General features: G+C 35.8%; 1 protein-coding gene across 1 annotated transcript; it reads right to left on the reverse strand.

Annotated features, from left to right (window-relative positions):
- Positions 1–216: 216 nt before the first annotated feature.
- LOC146673689 (Fc receptor-like A) lies at positions 217–8,367 on the reverse strand. The gene is made up of 8 exons (XM_085400988.1): positions 8,337–8,367; positions 8,077–8,121; positions 7,614–7,871; positions 7,288–7,533; positions 2,284–2,529; positions 1,850–2,020; positions 738–803; positions 217–248 (listed from the first exon to the last, which is right to left on the reverse strand). Exons 1-8 carry the CDS (start codon positions 8,365–8,367, stop codon positions 217–219), a joined length of 1,095 nt encoding a protein of 364 aa, XP_085257114.1.
- Between the last annotated feature and the right edge of the window lie 14,195 nt (positions 8,368–22,562).

Here is a 22,562-nt window from a genome sequence, read left to right on the forward strand (position 1 = left end):
GCTTTAGCAAAGACGCTTATGTTCAAACTTTATATATGTGTATAACACCGTGGGAATGACATGCAGCTGTAACTGACTGAATGAAGAAAAACTCTAACAGTTTATAGACATGTAAACCAAACCTGTCAGAAAATGCACAGCTTGTTTAATTACACAAAAAAAAAAAAACAACAACATTGTGATAAAACTGAGTTGCTTCTTTGATTTCATTCTTACTCAGATGTGATTATCATCTGTCTCTCTGCAACCTGTAAACAAAAGAATTGTAGGAGAAAAAATGTAAAGCACAACATAAAAAAAGTCATCAAAAAATCAAAGAATTAATCTGCATACTTTTTACAGTATACCATGGCCTTTAATACACAAATTTGGGTGTGAGTGAAATGTATGACAAACTATACATAGTCCATTGTCAGGTAATAGTAGGTAACTGTCTATATAGAAAATCCCAAATTTACTAATTATTACCTGACTGCAGCACATGAAGCATAATCTCTACTTACTGTATTGTAGAATAGAAGGGATCCTCTGCTGTGTGTTGGCAGGGACCTGTTGAGGGCATCTCTCTGCTGGTTCCTGCTTCTGCTTTGACAACAGATGGAATGAAATCAGTTGGTATCCAAAGCATTTTACATAATAAAACACTTATTTGTCTTAGATTATACCAAATTACTTACTGATGTTTTGGATTTCTAAATGCTAAAGTTAAAATGGCTTTTAATCACAAGTAGTCTTACCTTGCTGTTGAGTGTCAAAGAGTCCTAAGCTATTGGAAATTGGTCTAGAGAGTGATGCATCTTCAGCTTGTGATGGAGAGGGACAGTGGGAGTGAGGGGAATGATAACCACAGCAATATTAGTGATCATGATCCCTGTCTGTTATTTAATGCATTTATTAGATTTGATTTTAAATTTTAGAAAAAAATGACATTCAAGATTAGAAAGAAAATTGAAGCCATTCATGGGCCCATTATGTAAGGTGTTGCTACTGAGCTAACAAAAACTGACATTTCTAATTGAATTTCTGCTGTTTGCAAGTCACTTCTACTTTGACTGCAAAAATATCAGCTGCTCTTCAACTTCTTGCTTTTTGCTATTTTTGTACTAAACTAAAATATTAGACTTTACACTTTTACACTCAGCTCTACCCTTTTTATGTGCAATATTTTGGTCTCTGTGAAATATCCTGGCAGATGTGAAATAAGTAATTACCAATTACCACACCATAGGCAAAAAAAAGACAATGAATGCTAGTCACTGAATATTATTGATCAAAAAAGAAAGTAATTGGGTTTAATATAAAGTTAATTTTGAAACTGAATGCATGTCTGAAATTGTACTTCATGCAGCATTTTACTATTCTGAGCCGTCTGAGATACAGTAGCTTTAAAATTATATTCTATGTGGTTTTCATTTGAGGCGTATGTTTTGAAGGCTCAAATTATCACTCACATCTATACATTTATAAATATGACATACAACTCTACCAAAGCTACAGACATCACCACCTGAGAAAAAAAAAAAGCAACCCTTTTATTCAAAGAAGTAATTTTGTTCTACTGTTCAGTAAAATATCTCCTGTCTTTCTTATAACAACATATGTTACTCTACCTGCATCCACCTTGCCGGCCTCTATGAAGTTTAAAGAAATACATTTCAAAAAAGTTTTATTTTGTTGTTGTTGTTTTAAAACCCATTAAACAGGTATAGAGGATTTCTTAGTTCAAGCCCAGTAGTTTATGACATTCAATTGTATTAAAAAACGTTGGATGAGAAAATCTGATAATGCATCTGCCTGATAGACTCATTTTCCATCTGATAATAATAACATTAATAATAATTTTCATTACCTCTTTTCCAGCAATCTTTTCCAAAGTGATGCAGTCCCACTACCACCAACAGAGCACTGACTAAAATGGTGACAATGATCCAAGGTGTGGCAGCAGAGGAGGAATGGCATGCCTCTTTGTGACTGTGTGGATTGACTGTATACTTTGTAGTTTGAGTGACTAAATGATGGTCTGAAAAAACAGAAAGGCTTACATGAAAAAAGAATGGTAAACCATCATTTTAGCTCTTGCATAACAACATGGAGAAGAATCTTGCCAAAAAAAAATAGAATAGAATAGAATAGAATAGAATAGCCCTTTATTGTCAAAATTATGGGTGTAATCTGCAATTTAGTTTTAGCATTCAAAAATGCTAATACAAAGAGATTTACCAGCTTTGAAAAGCATCAGCTGTCATTCAGATCACCTTCATTTAAAACATCTCAGTGTCTCACCTGTGACTTTCAGCCAGCTCTCTGGAGATTCTCCAACTCCTGAGATGCTACACTTGTAAACTCCTTCATCTGATTCTGAAACTCTGTGGATGGTCATGTTTCCTGTGGAGCTTCTATGGATCTGACCTCCATCTTTGTAGAAATCAGCTTTGAAGTTGGAGGAAGCTGTTTTGCTTCTGCAGCTCAGAGTCACAGTTCCTTCCATTAACACAGGAACAGCAGGACTCTCCAGGATCACAGGACCAGCTAAATGAAATACATTTGATAATTAAATACATGAAATTACATTTAATTACAATTTATTATAAAAAATCTGTTGGGTTTTTTTTTCAAAAGTACCAGTGACAGAGAGGTTGATAATGTTACTTCCTTTTCCTTCCTCAGACTCATACCAGTACTCTCCGCTGTCGTCTGTATAAACAGTTTTAAAGGTGCAGGATGATCCTGTTGGTGTCCTCTTGTTAGCTTTACTACATGATTCTACTTTCCCTTTGAATTTATGCACAACTGCACAATAATCGACTCCTTCACAGTGAAATGTTAGTGATTCATATTCAAAGAACTGCAATCTGTTTGGAACAACACGAAGAGAAACTGCATCTGAAACAAAGAAAAATCAAAGACTCAGTTTAGAGTTTTACTGCTAAAATGGGTATACTGCACGTCAACAGTAAAAGGTTAAAACAGTAAATAATCCCATTAAAAATATGACAACCAAATTTTTCTTTCAAAAAAATTCTTGTTCCTCCAAAATGTGAACTAATGTTGATATAGAAGAGAAAACTCACTCACCAACTTCCTGATCCTGCACATGCAGCAGAATCATGACAGTGATTGCTGAAAAGAGATGTAAAAGCTACAGAGTTATTAAGACACATATAATTACTAAATATACTAAAAATATGAAAGTAATGCTAAAAAATATTACATCTCATATAGCGATGGAAATCGAAAACCAGTTCTTGTTGAGAACCGGTGCTCACTGTTTCAATTAATTGGAATTGCTTGTCATTTTTGCAATGATGGAAACACTACGAATATGCAAAAGCATTTGCTCACAAAACACGCGATGACCTTAAATAAATGTCGTGTTTTTAATTCTGCTCCGGACTCGTGAATCTCAACCCAGCAGCAGTGGTAACGTTTGCACGTCCTCTCCCGTTAATGCGGCAGGTAAAAAATCAACTAACAGTGCATATTATGTTAGCGCGATCTGCCTTATTACAAAACCTGCCATTACTGTGCATTTAGGTGATCATGATGAGAGAGACAGACAGAGTCTGGCTGGCTCAGATGCTGGCAGGATAGACGACTGTCACCGAGCAGTGACTAAGTTTGTGGTAAAAGGCTTGCACCCATTTGCCACAGCAGATGCCCCAATTTTCAGTAAGTGAATGTGTTTAATTGTAGGCAGGGACATTACTGGATATTCTTGTGTAATTGCTACAGAATAATTTATGTTATACTTTGTTATTGCTACAGAAGAATATTTATTTTATTAATATTTTACATTTACAATTTCTTTCGTGGGGACCCTGTGACACCCTATTGAAGAGCCATAGGCTGTGGATCTCTTAAGATCTCACTGTTGGGTTTGTAAGGCCATGTTACTCCTAAATTTCTATCTTGTTTAAAAAGAAAAAATATAACAAAGTTCTAAGCTAATCGACCTCAGTGTTCTCCTTTTTTAAAAACAAGAATCGATCGGAGAATCGATAAAGAATCGAAAATGGAATCAGAATCGTGAAAATCTAATCTCATAACTAGTCCACAAAAATACAACAGCCTAATTTTCTATATAAAATATATAAAACTGTCATATTATTAATCACCATGAATAACTTAAAGCTTTTGGTATTGTGGAAATAGAGAAAATACTCACACAGTCTGATGCAGAGAGCTCTGACCTCCATGTTGTCTTGCTGAAGCGTAACAGTACTGAGCAGGGGTGTGTTTGTCCTACTAAAAGTATTTTAATATTAATTATAATGTTTTAGGGATTAGTGCAATTATCTAGTTTTACAAAAGCTGTTTCCAAAGAAGCTGAGTGTCTTTTGTGTCAAGTCAAGCCTCACTGTTTCAGTTCACTGTCAGTGGGCGGAACAACAAACCAGTTCAGACTAATGCTGTGTTTGATGCAGCTTGTAGACTGGTTCCTGTTTCCTGTGCTCAGTTTGGTGAACTGTGCAGAAACGCATCACAAAAATAGTGAACATTTTAAGCCTCTTTGAGGGTTAGCCCAGGCACTCAGAAAATCACCAAAATCATTGAAGCCACTCAGTCACAGGGCATTTAATATTGCTATAGATAAATAAATGCTATTCTGGATCTGTGCATGTTCAATACACATCTGTTTAAGATTTGTTGTTCCTATGGCAATGACCATTGAAAACATCACTTTAATATAGTATAACTTTTGAACAGACATATTGGCTACAGATCCCCAATCCCCAAGGAAACCTAAAAAACAAACTAGACTGGTCCCTGAATACAGATGAACTACTTTATAATATCTTTATGGAACGAAAACAACAACAAACACATCAGTACTGGAATTCTCCTCTCTTTCTCTGATTTCAAACAGAGAGACGCAGAAAATCATTCGGCCCTGCAGCCATCAGGCTTTTTAGTTCTCATACAAATAGCGGATGAGCTGTATCAGACTTTCCTTTGATAAATAAAGTTATTTTTTCTTCTCCTTAATGTTATTATTATTGTTATGTTTATTCATCTTTGGGATATTACTCTCCTCTTCCACCACATCTGAAAGGTGTTCTATTGGACTGAGATCTGGCGACTATGAAGACCATTTATATACAGTTAATTCATCTTCATATTGAAGAAACCAGTGCGAGATGATTTGAGCTCTTGTAAGAAACCATCACAACATGGGTACACTGTGATCGTAAAGTGGTGGACACCAGCAACAACACTCAGGTAGGCTGTGATTTTTTAAATATTCTCAGTTGGTACTAATGGGGGCAAAGTGTGCATAGAAATGCTCCCCTGCACCATTACGCTAAGATCTTTTCAGATCTACCAGGTTCTTCAAAAGTTCTTTCTCTGGCAACCTCAAATAAAAAGATGATGACAGTTTCATAAATAATTATTAAGAACTTTCACAGTTAAAGCACTTGACCATAGATTTAAAAGTTCACTGTTACTCTTAGTTTTTTAACTTTAACTTTACATTTCACGTTTATGTTTGAGTGAACAAATAACTGCAGCCGTGACACCTATAAGTAAAAATAATGAGATTTTTATAACTGTTTGCAAGCATGTGAGACAGAGGAAGCAGCTCTCCAAATGCAAATACGTTCTTCAGAGCAGAAAGCATTGTGGGCCTTTGTCTTTCAATGGGCATTTTCATGCTTCTGGTTTGTACCTTTGATCACATATGCTGGTGTATGACAGTATAACCGAAGATAAATCACTGAAATACAACAATTGCACTCTCCCTCTGAAAACAGCAAGGTTTGCTGTTTGCTAAAATTTATTGTGAAACATTTACAAATTGTAGTTTGTGGATCAAAATTACTCACAACCTTAACTTGATCTCAAGTTAACTGTACCATTAAAATTAATGCATAACAGCCAATTTAAAAGAATTTAAAAAAAAAAAAAAAAAACACCTGAAAGGCATGTTTTAAAGTTATCTACTGTCCAGCCCAACATGCCTTGCATTGCAAAAGCAATTAATTAAGTATATGACCAAATCTTTGTTTAATGTATTTATTATTTTTAGCATATAAAATACAATCAGATAAAAGTGAGACACATATTAGTACATAAAACGTCATACTTCTCACTTGTGTCCACAAAAACAAACACAAATGAAAGTATCTTACTAGACAAGTAGCAATATTGCAGTAATTTTGCAGATGTTTGTCAGAATTATGGTGGTTGTCTTAAAAATGTTTCTACATATATGACTTTTATTTTGTTTTTTATTGTTTTAACTTCTTAAAGATGTCACAGCACATCATACACCTGCTGCTAAAAGCTTAAAAATACAGCATGCAAAATTCTTCATTGAGTATCCAGATGAATCATGATGTGATGTTAACTCTTTAGCTTTGATGTTTCTATTTTTCTTCAGTAGCTGAATCATTTTCTATTGTGTCACAGTGACATTTATAGTTGGGCAACCATTAGTTAGCTGTAGCTCCGAGTTTCCTAAAGTGAAGAAGTCCCACAAAAAGCAGCAGCAGAGCCACCATCATCAGAGTGAAGACATTTCGTAAGATGAGGTAAATATGACAGCTGGGCTCTGAGGAGTGGTTGGTTACAGTTGCTGTGTGATGGGATGCAGAGATGATAGAAATTACTTTGTGAGACACAGTGAACTTTCAATGTGTTAAATGCATTTTGTATAACAGTTTGGAAACAATATTCAATACACTGTTGCTGAATTGACTGACTGATTGAATATGACTGTCTCTGCTCTGGTTAAATATCCCAAAAGGTTGATTGTGTTCATCTGGACGTAGCGTTTTAAATGGGAGAAATGTTTTGTCACTCATCCAAGTGACTTCTTTCTTCTTCTGGCTAATTATGTACTATCCTCATTTATAATATATCATATATGATATATATGACATATGATTATTTAAACAAAAGACTAATCTAGTTAAGGTGGCAGAGACAGCCAAAATCCCAGACTTATTGCTTTACAAGAGTCGTACATTAACCTTAAAATCACAGAATCTGAGACCATCTTTAAAATATAGTCCGTGTAAATGTGTCCTGTCCGCTTACATTTTTGCACTATAGCAATTGTTAATCAAATGTAATTATGCAGATTTTGTCACATGAATAAAAATGAATGGTTACAAAATACAATTTGACATCAGTGAACCAAGATTTTCACCCCTGTTTAAAGATAAATTGTTGGTAACATGGTTTTTACCATGAGTTTGTCTGACAGCATCCATAGATCTTGAATTTTTACTGTATTGATGGAATTTTTGTGTCATGTGGACATTAAACACTACTGTTTGTCACCTGTGACACTGAGCCAGCTCTCCGGTGACTGTCCACCTCCTGAGATGTTGCACTTGTAAAGTCCCTCATCTGACTTTGAAACTCTGTGGATTATCATGTCTCCTGTGGAGCTGCTGTGAACATGAGCTCCATCTTTATAAAAATTAGAGGTGAAGTTGGAGGAAGCAGTTTTGTTTCTGCAGCGAAGAGTCACAGCTTCACCCTGCATCACAGGAACAGCAGGACTCTCCAGGACCACAGATCCAGCTGAATGACAAGAATCTGAGATTTATTGAAATTTATTTAAACTATGTTTGAAACAAAATGTTGTCCCGGTGCAAACTTACCAGTAACAGTGATGTTGATGCTGTCGCTTCTGTTTGCTCCTTTAGTCTTACACCAGCGCTCTCCACCGTCATCTGGATACACACTTTTTATTATGCACAATGATCCTGCTTTTCCCTGGTCGTTGTGACTGCATGAGTTTATTTTCCCTTTGGAATTATGCACAACTTCCCAATAAACAGCATCCTCACAGTAAAATATCACTGATTCATATTCAAAGAACTGCAATCTGTTTGGAGCGATACGAAGAGAAACTGCATCTGAGAAAAAGAAAAAAAAGAAAGTTTCAGACTTGTAATAAAAGTACTGTTTGTTAAACAATGAAAAAACATCACTTGCGCAAAATTACATGTTCACTAAAAATACTTTTTTTCCTACTATTCATACATTCATACGTTGTCTGCTCCGACAAACAAAAAAACCATGAACAGTGTTCAGATCAATGAGGAAACTTATGACACTCACCAACTTTTTGATCATGTGCACACAGCAGGATCATGAGGTTCATCACTGAAGAGACCAAAGAGCCACAGGTTACAAATATTCTGTTGAGTCCTACAGCTGCTGATAAATGTGTTTTAACATCTTATAAGTTGTACAACAAATTTGTAAAGACAAATTAATTATTAAATCTATGGCATTTAATAATTACTATTATTTAATGGTGGCTATAATGATTAATAAATAAGCTGAAGCTTATTTTTCATGTGGAAATAGACACTTACACAGTCTGATGCACGGAGCTGTGACATCCATGATGCTGTGCTGCTGACTGTGTGGACAACTGACAGTGAGCATGGGGGGTTCTACTGTGTGGTTTCTTTCTGCAGCTAAAGCGATGCTAAACAAAAATAGTTTTCAAAGAAGCTGCGTTGCATTCAAGTTACCCACAGTGTTTCAGATCACTATCTAAGAGAGTTACCCACAGATCAGGAGAAAAATACAGACTGCTTTCAGTGCAGTCATGTATAATTTCTCATGGTCACCTTCATACTTTGATGTACTAGCATGTTAACATACATTTAATAACATTAAACTCTTTATCAAAACTGAAAAAAGAAAAAATGTAATATTGACTTACTGATGGCTTCATTATTTACTGCAGATCATTTAAAAATATTATTATTAATGTTTACCGATAATTTAATTAAAGATCGGAGAGCTGCCCTTTTAATTTTTAATTATTTTTTAATTCTAAGCTGTTATCACGACTGCCTCACCTGCTATCACAATTTTTCAAATATAGATTGTTAATATTTTGTAGGGAAAAAAACAGCATTGTAACAAGTAGTATTATCCATCAGAAGGTTGTTCACCTGTTTCTTTGCTTGTAAAATTATTTGACCCAGTGAAACTCTTGACATTTTACCTGCATCTTAGCAGTTTTTCAGTCTGTTGATCCTTCTGTGGTCACCATAATCAAGATTTCATTGATGTGATGTGTAAGAAAGAGGAGGAATGCAGGCACATACTGAGACATGAGGGAGGTTTATTGTGAATAACAGAAAACAAGGCAGGGATGGCAAAAACAGAACTAAAGATAACCTGAACTGGGAAAAACTAAAACTAAACAGCAAACCTGGAGTAAATATTGTAACATTCACAAGAACCAGACGGTTGGGTCTCAGTTTGTCCATTTATTCGGCACATAAGGAAGCGGGTTGCTAACTCAGGGGAGAGCGCCCTCGTGCTACACCTCTCTTCAGCCTGGCACCCACACATAACACAGAACCCAGGTCCCCCCCTCCCCTTCCTCCACACCACCTGCAGCACAACCAAACATGAATCTTAAAGGAACAACAACAGTGTGCAGAGATAACCAACATGTCACTGTACAATAACACTTAACCATCGTTACAATATCATTAAAGATCTCTCTAAAATATATCATGTAAATTTTAAACCTTTGTGTTATAAAATAAATGAGGATATTAAAAGATGGAACTTAATACATATTTTTAAATTTCAAAATGAATATTTTGCCTAGGATGCTTTATCTGTCCCTAACACTCCCAGTTGAAATAACTGATAAACAATTTCAGGAGTGGGATAAAATAATCTCTAGGTTCATATGGCAGGGGAAAAGACCACGGTTGGCTTATTTGACTATTTTGTTTCGCTTAATGTGCCTTATAATCCGGTGTGCCTTATGGTCCGAAAAATATGGTATTATATCCCAGTTGGACAATTGTAACCCCTTGTCATGGTACTGAGTCTTTGACTCAGTGGTTTTTGGTTTTGGTTATTATTATCTTATGTTTCAGGTTAATTCTTGTTTACATGTTCTTTGCGGTAGGGTTTTGGTTATATTTTGAGCTCCTTTTGTTCTGTGTCTCTGTGTTTCCCCCGACTCTGTGTCTGTAAGTTCAGTCTGTGCATTTCCTGTTTTACTTTGAAGGTCCATGTCTCAGGTTAATGTATTCTCTTTTGTTTCCCTCGGTCTCTGTGTCTTTATTGTCTTTTGTATTTAAGGCCCTGTGTTCTCCGTGCTTAGTGTCGTGTCGTCACTGTCTCATCCCTGGAGCTGTGTGATTTTCCCCGTGTTTCCTCGTGTCTCAGTTTATCATTCCCTAGTTTAGTGTGATATTCTGTTTCGCCGTTAGGCCTGCAATAAAGCAGTGATTTTTGAGTTTAGTTATCTTTCCGTGAGTCTGCACTTGGTTCTTTTCTTGCCTCCACATAGCAATTCCATGACACTCTTTATATGTTGGAGTTAGTCAGACCTGCCTTGCAAGACTGCAGTTGGTCCAGAATGCTCATCTTCTGACACAAACTAAAAGTTGTGAACAAATTTGTTCACATGTAGGGGACATGGCAAACAGGTGGAAGAAGATGATCTGGTCAGACGAGACCAAAGTTGAACTTTTGGGAGGTAAATATTATATTGGAAAATCTGTTAGTGTATATAAGACTTTTTTTCTGTTTTTTATAAAAAGCTGATATGTCAGCAGAGCCATAGAACTGAAAAAATGTAAGATAAGAACTTCAGATCCTGAAGTGTGTGAGGACAGAGAAGGATCAGCTTTATTTCAGATTTGAAAGATAAACTTTATATTTCAGTTTGTGATGGTTCTCTTCTCTTCGTGATTACAGCAGCTGCCCTCAGATTCAGACCTCAGCACTACTACTACTACCCAGCACTGGGCACTGGTTTATTGCACTTTTTTTGCAATTTGTGTAATTACTATGCACTTAATGCATACATATTATTAAAATTTGGGCTATAATGGTTGTATTGATGTATAGCAACTTGAAATGCTCCCAAAAATGGCTCTACAGCATGTTAAAATATAATATAAGCTCTGGCAGACTTGGTTCTATGGTAGGTCTTAAAGGGTTAAACACTGAATGTACTCAGCTGCATGAAGAGAACATGAGATTTTCTTTGATACAATTAAATAAAATCTGATGAAGGTCAAAGTTTGTCACTTGTTGAATAAACAATCTGGAATTCTTTCACAAGGTTGTTTTTTTTGTTGTTTTTTTGTTGTTTTGTTTTTTTGCCAAATAGTGTGTTATTTACCATAAAGTAATTCAGAGTCATTTATGCAAGTAAATGTAACCAGAGAGTATATGTTTTTTAAATATATAACTTTCTATAGGACCAAATATAATATCTTTATGTACAAGTCCAGAGCCTCTGAGGATTATCTGAGTACAGTACAAAGGTTAAGCTTAAGTTTACTATCAGATTTTTTCGTGTGTTTGATGTAACTTTAAAAACAGAAGACTTAATTATTTGCTTGATGGTTAGGTATTCCCCTACAAATGGCCTGTATTTTTGTATAGCGCTTTACTAGTCCCTAAGGACCCCAAAGCACTTTACACATCCAGTCATCCACCCATTCACACACACATTCACACACTGGTGATGGCAAGCTACAAACTACAAACTAAACTCATCTTTGTAAACTAGTCAAACAAATTTCAACAGTTGCAAGGAAACCACACTCCGAAAACAATCACAATGAACCAGGGAAGAAAGAAGGATGTGGGAAAACAAATAAGTGAAGCACATCAGAGAAAAGTTACAATCACAGAACTAAATGAATGATTCTACAAAGATGGAGGGAAAGACTTTGTACACTGAGGAATTGAACGAAGGTGCAATCACCAATCAGAAAGGCAAGACTGATAAAAGTCATGCTAAACATGATACAGACTAAACAAAAATACTCAGTCTAAGCCAGGATCAAAACTCCGTATTGCCAGAACTACTGGAACTGTTAATAAAACCACTGAAAGAGAGTATACAATATGTAAAAAAAACCAAAAAAAACAATATATATATATAAATGAATATGACTTAAAAATAGACAGAAAGTGTTGCAAAAGTGTTTAAAGTTAGCTTCCATTAAACATTAAAACCGTGATTTAACCTCCTACCCGAATTCTTCCATGGAAATCATTTTTAATTTCTCTTTGATATTTGGGAATATTGGGACCTCATAAATGTAAAAACAAAGAATTGCCCGATTTTTTTTTTTTTACCTGATTTTTGTTTCTAACAAAAATGAGATCCACATATGAGGACATTCGTTTTTAATTTTTGATAGAACAGTGGCAGTAGAATGTCCACATAAGTGGATATCAGAAAAAATTTTGTTTTTAGGTCTAGACAACCCAAAATGTGATGTCCACATATGTTGACGCCAGGTCCTAGGAGGTTAATTTCACATCTGTAAAATTCTGCCCCCTACAGTATTTTTTTTTTCTTGTCACAAATGACATTTTTCTTTATTATTTCAAGTGTATAAAATGTACAGTCGTGGCCAAAAGTTTTGAGAATCACATAAATATTGGAAATTGGAAAAGCTGCTGCTTAAGTTTTTACAATAGCAATTTGCATATACTCCAGAATCTTATGAAGAGTGATCAGATGAATTGCACAGTCCTTCTTTGACATGAAAATTAACTTAATCCCAAAAAATCCTTTGCACTGCATTTCATTGCTGTCATTAAAGGACCTGCTGAGACCATTTCAGTAATCTTCTTTTTAACTCAGGTGAGAATGTTGATGAGCACAAGGCATCATTATGTCAGGCTGATTGGGTTAGAATGACAGAGCTGACATGTTAAAAGGAGGGTGATGCTTGAAATCATTGTTCTTCCATTGTTAACCATGGTGACCTGCAAAGAAACGCGTGCAGCCATCACTGCGTTGCATAAAAATGGCTTCACAGGCAAGGATATTGTGGCTACTAAGATTGCACCTAAATCAACAATTTATAGGATCATCAAGAACTTCAAGGAAAGAGGTTCAATTCTTTTTAAGAAGGCTTCAGGGCGTCCAAGAAAGTCCAGCAAGCGCCAGGATCGTCTCCTAAAGAGGATTCAGCTGCGGGATCGGAGTGCCACCAGTGCAGAGCTTGCTCAGGAAAGGCAGCAGGCAGGTGTGAGCGCATCTGCAAGCACAGTGAGGCGAAGACTTTTGGAAGACGGCCTGGTGTCAAAAAGGGCAGCAAATAAGCCACTTATCTCCAAAAAAAACATCAGGGACAGATTGATCTTCTGCAGAAAGTATGGTGAATGGACTGCTGAGGACTGGGGCAAAGTTATATTCTCCGATGAAGCCTCTTTCTCTTTTTTGTGTTGTACTTGTATAACTATGCATGTGACAAAGAACCTTGACCTTGACCTTCCGATTGTTTGGGGCATCTGGAAAAAGGCTTGTCCGGAGAAGAAAGGCGAGCGCTACCATCAGTCCTGTGCCATGCCAACAGTAAAGCATCCTGAGACCATTCATGTGTGGGGTTGCTTCTCATCCAAGGGAATGGGCTCACTCACAATTTTGCACAAAAACACAGCCATGAATAAAGAATGGTACCAAAACACCCTCCAACAGCAACTTCTTCCAACAATGCAACAACAGTTTGGTGAAGAACAATGCATTTTCCAGCACGATGGAGCACCGTGCCATGAGGCAAAGGTGATAACTAAATGGGGAACAAAACGTTGAAATTTTGGGTCCATGGGCTGGAAACTCCCCAAATCTTAATCCCATTGAGAATTTGTGGTCAATCCTCAAGAGGCAGGTGGACAAACAAAGACCAGATAATTCTGACAAACTCCAAAAAGTGATCATGACAGAATGGGTTGCTATCAGTCAGGATTTGGCCCAGAAGTTGATTGAGAGCATGCTCAGTCAAATTGCAGAGGTCCTGAAAAAGAAGGGCCGACACTGTAAATACTGACTCTTTGCATAAATGTCATGTAATTGTCGATAAAAGCCTTTGAAACGTATGACGTGCTTGTCATTATATTTCTGTACATCACTCTGTACACACACAACACAGTCCACAGGACGCATTCAGAAGCTACCCTGCAGCTTCACTTTAATCTGCACTGGTCATTCCACTTTATTGTTATTGATATTTATATTTAAAAATGCAATACTGTAATTTTCTGCTGCTCATTCCTGTGCAATATCCCATCTGCCCCCCGTCATATTTCTTTTCAAGATTTTCTTATTTAATCACTAGTGTACATATATTTATATTTATAGATACATATATATTTAGTCATCTTTTCTCTTTTACCACATCTCTCTAATATTTTGCTCTTTACTATTTTTCTATTTTTTTATTTTTTTATTATTTTATTTGATTATATTTTCTTCTACTGTACCATGCTGCTGAGTGACTGCTGCTCATCAAACACATTTCATTGCAATGTTGACCCTGTGCTAACTTGCATATGACAAATAAAACTGAAAACAGAAACATCTGAAACAAAGATCTAAAAGCAGTTAGCAGCAAACTTTGTGAAAACTAATATTTGTGTCATTCTTAAAACTTTTGGCCACGACTGTAGACACAAAACAACACACAATAGGAGAAATATGCATTTCAACAAAGACAAAGTCACCACAGAATCTACGGATGGAGAAATAACAATGTTGTGGTTTGGTTGCAGTCATACATGCACATGTATGAGAAGAGCAATTTAGAAGTGATTTGTGTAGTTGGACTGACAGATGGTTTTAAGTTGGGAGTTCCATTACGTCAAGTTGAGTTTCCATTGACCTTTACAGACCACACTGTGTTCGGCAGTGGGCACAGAGCAGATGTTTATCAGTTATGTGCAAAGTGAAAAGAAGGATTAAAAAAGGTACAGTGAAACCCCGATGTACCCCATTTAACTTTTTTTTTTTAATTTTTAAAAATTCAAGTTATGAAGGCACTTAATGGCAATATTTCTGCCCGTGTTACGGCAAAGTGCCCGCGTAACAAAATCCGCTGACTCTAATTGGCTGAGCCCAGAATGCCCAGAATGCCTTCTGAATCATGTGACAACCCCTGGGCTTTCGTACTTGCGCTTCGCTGTTCCACTTGAACAACGTATTATTGTTGCAGTTAGCAATGAGTCTATAGCCTATCATTCACTCAAAAGGCAAGATGGGTTATGAAAATTTTCGACTTACGAAAGACCGTCAGGAACAAATTAATTTCAGAAGTCGGGGTTCCACTGTATTTGTAGAAACAGCAGATCATTTCATCAACAGTTCATTTCTTTTTTAAAAAAATGCAATGTTTATTTTCTTTTAGAACAAAGGTAAACTGTCTTATACAGCACACCACAAACATACAACATATTGGGTTTCCCAAGAACATTACCCCAAACCCTAAGTCCCTCCCCCCCCCCCCCCCCCCCCCCCCCCCCACATCACGTTTGCAGCATAACCATGACATTTCACTGACACTACAGGTTAACATAATGAACAAGGAGAAGGGTACAATAGATCAGTGATTTAAAACAAAAAGAGAATAACATGTATTAACTTCCTATTGCACATTTCTGAGCAACCTTTTGGTCTTTCTAATTCCCTTTAGCCAGTTTTGGACTGTTTGCATGGGTTCCCCTAGCTGAGGATAGTTCTAAGTACAAGATATCTAAGAAGGCATGTAACCACTGTTTCACCGAGAGATCATGTGGTGGTAGCCACTTCTGAACCACTAGTTTTTTGGCCGCAGTTATGCCTGCCAGCCACAATTTGCGAGCTTTCATTGTCATTGGAAGCCTAGAGTCATCAAGCAGAAGATGTAGCAGTGGCTCGACAGGAAGACTGATATTTGTCAGTGATGACAATAACTTTATTACCTTGCCCCAGAATAAGAACATATCAGGACAGTCCCATAGAGAGTGCATTAAGGTTCCAACAGTAGCAGTCGAGCAGAATGTGCAGTAAGGATGAGACGTCATTTTCATCTGGAATCTCTTCTGAGGAGTTAAGTAGGTTCGACGACATATCTTATAAAGAATAAATTGGTGGCCAGGATTCTTTGATAACAGTTAATTTCTTAAGACTGTCACTATTAGCAGCAAAATGAATGAATCAGTGAATTGTTCATTAACTACATGAAGTATGAAGTATGTATGAAGTAGTGTGATAACTGGTTTCATTGATCTATTTCTCATCATTGCATGAACAGTTTTCTGTTTCATGACAGTTACATTTACACATAGCTGAACACAAGTTAGAAAGTCTGAGCTAGACCAACTTTCAGCAAAGAACAGCAGCAGAGCCACAGTCACAACTACACAGTCATACATACATACAGTCAGACATATCAGCCAATCATTGGCATTGAAATTAAACAATTGTATACGAAAATAATTGTTTTTCTATTTATTATTTCAGTTATTGAATATGAAAACATGAAAATCACAGGTCACGTATTTATTCACAAATACAGTATAGAGTCACAGATCATGATGCATCTGTTTCTATAAATACAGCAAACAACACCAAGAAATAATCAGTGAACTGTTAAGCAAACAGATAGATGATGCAAGAAGCATGATGGTAATGTAATTATGTCAGTCAGGCTCTGAGGTGTGGCCTCTCTGAGTCTCTGTGTGACTGGCTGCAGAAATTACAGAAACTAATGCCATAGTAAGACTGGCTGGATGTAAAAAATGTTTTTGTTTCCCCCCCAAGAGAAGCAGAATCAGTCAGAGAACTCTGTCAGTAAACAAAACACACCAATTAAGATTTCTAGTTGGAAGTGATAAAATTGATTGGGCAGAACAATCTCTTGTATCTTTACTTTAGAGGACAATTTAAAGAGGAAAATGAAATCACATATAATTGAAATTTTCCCACATGCCCACAGGCGCGGGAGTTTTAGAGTTTAATAAGGCTGCAGCACGTTGCAATACCAAGAGTAACCACTAGATTGCAGCAAGGCAAGGCAAGGCAAGGCAAATTTATTTGTATAGCACAATTCAACAACAAGGTGATTCAAAGTGCTTTACAGAGACATTAGAAACAAAAACAAATAAAAAGCATGATTTAAAATTGATTAAAACAAGCAAACAAACAAACTAACTAAACACACACATTTCACACCTGTTCGCGCGATCTGAACCCTTATCGTAAGGGGAGCTACAAGTCCTTCTGTGGACGAGCTACTTTCTATTTTAAATTCCCTGAATTTAAAACACTCTCTAGACCCAGTCTAGACCCAGTTGGGGAGCTACCCAGAGCTCTAATCCCACACCTGTTCGCTCGATCTGAACCCTTATCGTAAGGGGAGCTACCAGTCCTTCTGTGGACGAGCTACTTTCTATTTTAAATTCCCTGAATTTAAAATACTCTCTAGACCTAGTCTAGACCCAGCTGGGGAGCTACCCAGAGCTCTAAACCCACTTAACAAACAAACAAACAAACAAACAAACAAAACAGTATATAAAATCAAAACAGATAAAATCAGAACAAAACAGTATATAAGATCAAAACAGATAAAATCAGAACAAAACAGTATATAAGATCAAAACAGATAAAATCAGAAATAGATAAGATCAGTAGTTAGTGTAAGTTTTGAAATTTAAGCTTAAAAGTGTGGATTTGGTGCTTTATTCAAATGCAGCTGAGAATAGGTGAGTCTTCAACCTGGATTTAAATAAACTGAGTGTTTCAGCTGATCTGAGGCTTTCTGGGAGTTTGTTCCAGATATAAGGAGCATAAAAGCTGAATGCAGCTTCTCCGTGTCTGGTTCTGACTCTGGGAACTGATAAAAGACCGGATCCAGGTGACCTGAGGGATCTGGAAGGTTCATACTGGGTTAGGAGGTCACTGATGTATTTTGGTCCTAAACCATTCAGAGCTTTATAGACCAGCATCAGAACTTTAAAGTATATCCTCTGACGGACAGGCAGCCAGTGTAAAGACCTCAGAGCTGGACTGATGTGGTCCACTTTTTTGGTCTTAGTGAGGACTCGAGCAGCAGAGTTCTGAATGAGCTGTAGTTGTCTGACTGATTTTTTAGGTAGACCTGTAAAGATGCTGTTACAGTAATCAAGCATACTAAAGATGAATGCATGGACTAGTTTTTCCAGGTCCTGTTGAGACATCAGATCTTTTATCCTTGAAATATTCTTGAGGTGATAGTAAGCTGATTTTGTTATTGTCTTAATGTGTTTTTCTAAGTTTAGGTCTGCATCCATCACTACACCCAAATTTCTCGCCTGGTTTGTGGTTTTTAGATGTATAGATTGAAGTTCTCTGGTGACCTGTAATCGTTTTTCTTTGGCGCCAAAGACTATTACTTCAGTTTTGTTTTTGTTTAGTTGGAGAAAATTGTGGCATAACCAGTCATTAATTTCCTCAATGCATTTACCAAGAGCCTGTACAGGGCCTCGGTCTCCTGGTGACATTGTGATATATATTTGTGTGTCATCTGCATAGCTGTGGTAGTTTATTTTGTTGTTCTTTATAATCTGTAATCAGCAGTGGAAAGGTTTTCCTTCATTACATAATAATGCGTGCTCTTCCACAGATTATCAGTCATCACCAAAAGCGCTAAAGAAACTGCATTAGTATTGTATTCAATGTTCATATTTATAATACTCAACCAATGCTGGTGTATCAGTACAGGCATAACTGTTTACATAAACTCTTCACATGTTTACTTCATCCCAATTCCAACTGATATACATACCAAAGAAAAGAGTTAAAAATTAATCAGTGTCATGTCAGCCTCTACCTCACATGAACTGCTGAGCTTTGCTGTTTAAAACATATTTCTTGCATTTGAAGCATGTATAATGTATATTGTTACTTGGCCCTGGGACACATGTGTTGAATCTTTTTCTCTTTTCTATTTCAAAGCAGGAGATTAAGTGGTGATCAGCCTGACAGTAAGATAAGGCTTTGTTCTTAATGGCCACTATTGAGACTCCCCTGTCTCATCTTTGCAGGCTTAGTATTTAAGTATTTATTCTATAAAAGTTTATTTTGAAAACAGCTCCTGGAGGTTTTACTTTGTTCAGTGCCAACAGTCATTGATGGCAGAGAAAGTTCAGTCTTTAACTCATCTGGTTCAGGTATGCAATGCAATGCATAATCTAGGAAGAATACTACAAATAAATTAAGTCATAAATAATACAAAATAAATAATTAATGTGATGAAGCTATGGCTTCGCATGCCTCAGCATATGTCTGAATGCCTGCCTGACCAGTTTGTATTCTGGGTGGCTGTGTTTCAGGTGGTAGAGCAGCTCAGCTACTGACTGGAAGGTTGGTGGTTCGGTCCTTGGCTTCCCCAGACTGCATGCCAAGTATCCTCGGGCAAGATACTAACCCCAAGTTGCTCTCAGTCCATCAGAGTGTGAATGCTTAGATTGCACTTAAGTATAGAAGGAAGTGTTTGTGTGAATGGGTGAATGAGGCATGTTGTATACAGTGCTTTGAATACTCAGAGAGTGTAGAAAACCACTATATAAGAACCAGTCCATTTACCATTTCGGTACAGCCTAAGGCTGGCACATTGTTAAAATCCATATTGCACTTCATCATGAAGCATGCTGAAGGTTTTTATCCTTAAACTGATATTTGGCCTATTAATTATAAGCTTACTATAAATATTGAAGCAGAAAAGAGATGAACACCACCTCTCAGCATCTTAGTCATATCTACTTCTCACTTCTCAAGAGACACAGTTTGACCTACAAAATTAGCCTGTTTTCTTTGACTCGACTGAACAGTTTCTGCTGCAGCATGAAACAAGCCTGTGCACTAGACCACACATAAAGGCATGCTCAGTAGCAAACTTTGCAGGTGTATTTCACTGCTTACCACAAATTTGGTTCATCTGTTTTGGAAAACAAAGCAATGCGGCACATTTATATTAGTGGTTGACCACAGTGAGAACCTGCTGTTTACAAGAAATGAGCTGCAGCAGCTTTTTTATTTTGAACAGCATTCGTGCACAAGCAAAAAGAGAAGATGCAACAAGTGCTTTAATTTAAAAGTCTACATAACAGACAGAAGCGTTTGTTAGTATGTGAACTTTATTGGTACTTATGGTTCTTTATTGTTTAGTTATATACCCAGCAGACCATGTACAGCTTCTTAAATCGCAATAACAATATGTGATACTTCATCGTCTTCAATTCCACTCAGATGTGATTTTGTCTTCAATCAGCTCTTTTTTTGAGACCTGTCATATAAAAAAAGAAGTACAGAACAAAACATGTATTTATTTTCTTTAAAGGATAAAAAAATGCTATTGTTTGTGTCACACATCAGAAATAAACTCCATATAGCAGCTACTTAAAAAAACAGTAATTTTTTGCCATGAACAAAAGTTTTATTATTATTGCTAGTATTTAATATTTACCACGCATCACATATTACATATTATCTGAATGCAATACATAAAGAATCACTAATCAAAGTTAATCTTACCTTTGAGTTCAGTCTTGACCGGGCATAAGGTATAGTAAATGGCTCTAGAAGATAACGTCTCATCATCTAGTGGAGAGATACAGCAGGAGTGAGAGGACAGACGATCACAGTAACATCACAGATGATGAAAACTATTTTCTGTATTCATTAGATCTAATTTTCATTTTTAATTTTAATTTTCTTGACAACCAGAAGAAAATAATAGCATTCTTACATCCGAACATTATTTTTTGGCAGTTTCATCTTAATGAAATAATTATCTGATGCTCTAAACAGCTTCTTGATTGTTATCCTACATTTCATTAACACTGCTAGTCAAGCTTCAGTGTTGCTTTCCTAGCATTGCAGAACTCAGAAATACAAAATTATATTGCACAAAATATATATATTATTTCTCAATACTAGTTTTTTAAATAGTTTTTGGATATTTTTTCTCTTGAGCCTCTCGGGCTAATTAATTAGTTTTATTAAAATTATTTAGAATGGAACATTCACGCTACTGTGTACACATTTTAAAAATGTAGGAAAAACAACACCAGAAAGAACACTGTTTTTATGCTTTGATTGTATTTGTTTAAAATGTAATTTATTCATACATGTATGTATATATATATATATATATATATATATATATATATATATATATATATATATATATATATATATATATATATATATATATATATGACCATGAAAAATAAATCAAAATAACATTTTTTTTTCAACATTAATGAACACATAGTTTCATGTCTCTTAGTTTACAAAATATTACCTTTATTTCTGTACCAGCAATCGTTGCCAAAATACATTCCAAGCAACAGCACCAGAGCACTCAATAAAGCAATGGCAAGGATCCATGGTGCGTCCTCAGAAGGGAAAAGGTCTGCATCTTTGAAACAGTTTGGATTAAATGTTGAATGTGGAAAAAATTTAAAAAAGAAAGGGAAGATAAAATACCTGAAGATTACACAAGCTTTTAAAAAAAATCTTGGATATTTTACGCATCTGATTAACTTACTTATATCAACCATTACCACAAAAATGTATTTTACTACTGAAAACTCTGGACTGTATTTGATTGATGAAATAAATAAAGTGCTAAATAAAATACAAAAAAAATTAATTGAATTGTTTACTCCTCCAAAATGGAAAATGAAGTTTATATAAACAAGAACATAGCTGGTACTCACCAACTCTCTCAGCTTGAACTCCCAGCAGAATCATAATGGTCACCACTGAAGAGATAAAAGAGTTCTGACTTTTGCAGGTAATAATAAAACATTTTGTTACATATCATAACTTGCCCACTAGGCTATGAGCTACTTCATTTTAAAGTAAAACAAACTAAATCATTCCATTTTAGACAGAAATTATAACTTTAACCTTTTTTAAGGTGGAATAAAGCTATGACAAAGATGACATCTCATGTTTCATAAAAATACAGTCCTTTCTGTTACAAAGGACTGAACAAAAAACAAAACTGACACATTTATCGAGATAAATCAAAATGCATTTATTTATTGTATATTATATTTACCTATTTTATCTATTATATATTAAATGTATCTATTATTTATGTGTATTTATCTTATTTGTTTATATATATAATTATTTTTTTCTAATGAAAATGAGAAATTACTCACACAGTCTGATGCCGAGAGCTCCGACATCCATGTTTTTTTTGCTGCAAACTGAAGACTGAGGTGTTACGGCAGTGAGCACGGGTGTCTTCCTGCTGCTCAAACTGTTTTAATATCCAATATTTTTAAAACTTCATGCAATGCAACAAAGTAGTTTAATGAAAGTACTTTCCAGTGAGACCGATTTGCTTTTGTGACAAGTCGAGCGTCACTGATAGTCAAGTTCACTATCAGTGGGTGGAACAAGAAACCACTTCAGACTTTTGCTGCATCTGACACAATTAGCAGGCTGGTTCATGTTTCCCACACTCACATTGTTACTTTGACGTTCATCACTAGCTTACAATGACTAAACTGATGGTACAGTAATATTGTTGCTGAAAAACAAGATAAACTCAAATCTTCTTCAAAGTTCATTGAGTATAAAATATTTACCAAATTTATATTTATTAAGATATTTCAACACAATTATAAACAAATAATAAAAAAGAACACAATTTTCTTGCAGGCACAAGAGAAACATTGTTGAAGAATATATGAAAGCCATCAATAGTTACAATATTTAAATAATTTTAGTGATAATCTGTTCAGTAGATCTTACATTTATAGATAACTGTACT

This window comes from Rhamphochromis longiceps, linkage group LG3, assembly GCF_057381845.1.
Source record: "Rhamphochromis longiceps isolate RC_006_pf linkage group LG3, R_longiceps_female_GT1.1, whole genome shotgun sequence".
NCBI lineage: Eukaryota > Metazoa > Chordata > Actinopteri > Cichliformes > Cichlidae > Rhamphochromis > Rhamphochromis longiceps.